This window comes from Papilio machaon, chromosome W, assembly GCF_912999745.1.
Source record: "Papilio machaon chromosome W, ilPapMach1.1, whole genome shotgun sequence".
NCBI classification, from domain to species: domain Eukaryota; kingdom Metazoa; phylum Arthropoda; class Insecta; order Lepidoptera; family Papilionidae; genus Papilio; species Papilio machaon.
In genome coordinates this window covers 4142002-4145897 of record NC_060015.1, presented here as the reverse complement: position 1 = coordinate 4145897, position 3896 = coordinate 4142002, and the positions used below count along the sequence as shown (strand labels likewise).

General features: G+C 37.2%; 1 protein-coding gene across 1 annotated transcript; it reads left to right on the top strand.

Moving 5' to 3' along the window:
* Positions 1-864: 864 nt before the first annotated feature.
* On the top strand, positions 865-3032 carry LOC123722934. Its single transcript, XM_045685490.1, has 2 exons — positions 865-1605; positions 2889-3032. The coding sequence occupies exons 1-2, from the start codon at positions 865-867 to the stop codon at positions 3030-3032; spliced, it is 885 nt and encodes a 294-aa protein (XP_045541446.1).
* Positions 3033-3896: the final 864 nt, after the last annotated feature.

The following is a 3896-nucleotide window of genomic DNA, read 5'->3' as shown; positions in this document are numbered from 1 at the left end:
TTAACTTATATTCCTAATAAGCACTTTGATGGTACTTGAAAGTAGTTTAGTATAACCACGCGTCAACCTTACAAACCGTGACTATCTCCGCGCTCGGAATATGGCAACACATGGTTATTGTAAATTTATTATGTGTAGGCTTGCAAAATGCAATCTTGACCTATAAATAGTAGTGTAAGTACTTTATACCAAGGGCAGTGTGGCGATACATACTTATTGGTGAACCATAATAGGTACATTGATGACCATGATATCAATTAGTCCCAGAATAATTGTTTAAACACATGTTTGCCTAAATAGTGTCTCATTACCTTTTTTTTATCACAAAAGGTATTTAACATTTAAATATAATTATTTGATTAAAAACATTAAGGTTGCAGTCGATCGACGTTTTATCTGACATAAGCAAATTTTTAACACAACTTGCTATATTATTTGCGCCTCAGCAAATTACCGCGCAAAGTACTTATATAATCTTAACCAATTACTCCATAAAGCAACTTATTTATTTATTTTCATTTCTACATTATACTATACCAATACAGCTACAATGAAATAACTAATTTATAAGGTTTCTGCGATACTAAATTCTTTCAACTAATTAGTCATTTATTGGGTCTTTAACAAACGCCCATAATAATTACCCCCGAATATATTTCATGAACAGTGCACGAGTACAATATTATAAAGCATTTATTGCTGAGCACATGTATTATTAATACTACTACGTTATAGTACTACGCTAAACTTGGTCTAACATTATTTTTAATCCATTTGCTGGTATCATGCGAAGTTTGGGGATAAGGCCAACCATTGTTCGCGACCCTGCGACTACAAGTCGGAAAACGTGCAGGGCGGTCAGTAATGGCGACTGCCGATTGCCCTTACACAACTAGTCGCCTGTTCGTCACTGACCGGAAGACGAAGATGCAGTTTTTGGTAGATACTGGAAGCGACCTCTGCGTCTTCCCCCGATCGTCACTGCAGGACCGACGAGCGAAAACGGACTACCAACTGTGTGCAGCTAACGGCACCCCCATAGACACTTATGGTTTTGTGTACTTGTATTTAGATTTTGGACTTAAACGTGTATTTAAATGGAGATTTGTAGTAGCAGATGTTCAAAAAGCTATTATTGGTGTAGATTTTCTAACCTTTTATAATATAATGGTAGATTGTCGCCATAAGCGCTTAATAAACAATACTACTACTATAACCGCTGTAGCTTCACTAGATTGTAAGAATGCTATTACCTCTGTAAAAGTTGCAACTGGAAACACAAACAATCACAAGATCTTGGAAGAGTTCCCAGATATCACACGACCCCCAGGTACACACCGCGCCATACTACATAATATCGTGCACCACATACGCACTACACCAGGCCCTCCAGTTTCTTGTACCCATAGACGTTTGTCCCCTGAGAAACTCAAAATTGCCAAGCTCGAGTTCCAGTCAATGTTGGACGGCGGGACAGCTAGGCCTTCGGAGAGCCCGTGGTCCTCCCCATTACACTTAGCACCTAAAAAAGATAACGGATGGCGCCCCTGTGGGGATTATAGGATGCTCAATGCGCGTACGCCAACAGTTGACGCGCGTTTGCCGGTTTGCTTCAGTCAATTCGTGAGGTACCCACCTTTCAAGCTTATAATCTTCCCAATTTGCTTCAAGTGAATTAAACAGTTTTATCACTAACATCGCAGCCTGCAGCTAACTCGGACGTGGTTTGCGATGGATCCGCTTCCACAATAGCCTTCAACTCTTCATTATCAACTTGAGTCTCAGGCCGTCCACGGGGCTTGTTCTGCAGATCGAAATTTCCAGAACGAAAACGTTGGAACCAAAAACGAACTGTGTTTTCTTTTGCAACACGACCGCCATACACATCATTCACCCTTCGAGTCGTTTCCGCAGCACTAGTGCCACGGCGGAACTCGTACTCGTAAATAATGCGATATTTTAAGTTTTCCATTTTGTAAAATGAGTGACGCAAACAGAAAAAAACAGAAGAAAAAAAACAAATGAATGACGGTCATCGAACCACAAATACATGAGTCTATAGCTGTACAAATTTGAATTTGGAATTCCTTACCAAAGAGGAGAAATTCGTGATTAAAGTGGCCAGTACGAAAAACGCCAATTTCATATGTAAGGACCTAATATTAGTTCATAAGTTTCTTTTGTGTGGCAATAATCGCTTATTCTATTCTATTCTATTCTGTTCTGTTCTGTTCCATTCTGTTCTGTTCTGTTCTGTTCTGTTCTGTTCTGTTCTGTTCTGTTCTGTTCTGTTCTGTTCTGTTCTGTTCTGTTCTGTTCTGTTCTGTTCTGTTCTGTTCTGTTCTGTTTTGTTTTGTTTTGTTTTGTTCTGTTCTGTTCTGTTCTGTTCTATACTATTCTATTCCGAAATTGTTAATAGGCTAAGATAATTATCATATTATTGCACCTGTTGACTGTCACAATTATTTCACACTATTGACAAGATATTTCCGTGGCTCACTTTTTCACGTCCGATGTCCGAAGATGAGGCTTCTTCTGACGCTGAATCTACTAGTGCGCCAGAAAATGAGTAGAGGTCAAACAGGGAAATTGTCACGATCTCAATATTTTTACGAAATATTATGATTAAGAATAAATTGTAAGTCGAATTACGCAGTTTGATATTACAATGTTTATGGAGTTGATTGTATAGTTAATTTTGATATTATGTTAATTCATTACGATTTGTAGATCAATGGACCAACTGTCAAGCTGTTATTATTTGTTAATTATTACTGTAAAGTAAAAATAAGCAGATCGAACATTAGCAATTCGTGTATCGAATCGTAAATAAATCATATTAGCTCAGAGGTCGTTAACTGATTAATGTAATTATTAGTTAATGTCAGTCACTGGTCAACGTAAAGGATCAGTTTAGGTCGCTGATCAACGTCATGGATCAGCTTAGGGTACTGATCCACGTCAAGGATCAGTTTAGGTCGCTGGTCAACGTCATGGATCAGTTAGGATTGGCTTATCATTGTCACGAATAAAGCCTTATCGAATGTTGAAGATTGCTTACGATAAGTAGATTGGAAATAAGATATAACGAATCAAATGAATTAGAGAAAATGTACTACCTATTTGATTAACTAAATACCTATGTAGTAGTAATGTATAAAATAAAATAAACACAATTTTTTTTTCTCTCTTTCTCTGTTTTGGTTGTTATCAATAAATGGTTTTGTATTGACAATTAATGTACATCGAAGTGTGTAATATTGTTTACTAATTTATACTGTATTACGAGGGACTCGTAAGTAAGCGGATGGCCGAGCTGTTACCAAAATAATATATAACATAATTTATTTCATCGATTATAATTAATATTTATTTTAGCCTATTATGTCAAACGACTATCTATTGACTGCCAGTTTGAAGGGATGTTCGTTTGACACTTGCCTTCAAACTGACAGGAACTAGTGAAATATACACTTATTTGACTTGTGTCGTGGTGTATCGAAAAACTTGGCTTGGTCGGGCATTTGCTTGCCAGAGTCCGACCAGAATGGTTGTGCTGACAAATAAAAGTACTCCTCAAAGTGAAGTGTTTATTTTTACTGATATCCTCACATAAAGTTACCGAACGATTATCGTACTAAGTGCCATTTGGACAGGCAAATAATTGTTCGTGTCGTTGCGAGGCATTGTGAGAAGGTCGCAACACTTTCAGCATAATCCCTGTTGTTGTTAAATTTTTGTTTAATGAAATCATCCGAGACAAAGCATTATCGTAGGAATCAGGCATAGTAAATTCGTCACTCTTAAATCGTAAACAAACTTCACATTTTTCATTTACTTTACGAAAAGATTTATCTAAAATGTCAACCGCACGAATGTGAGCTTTATTCTCATGA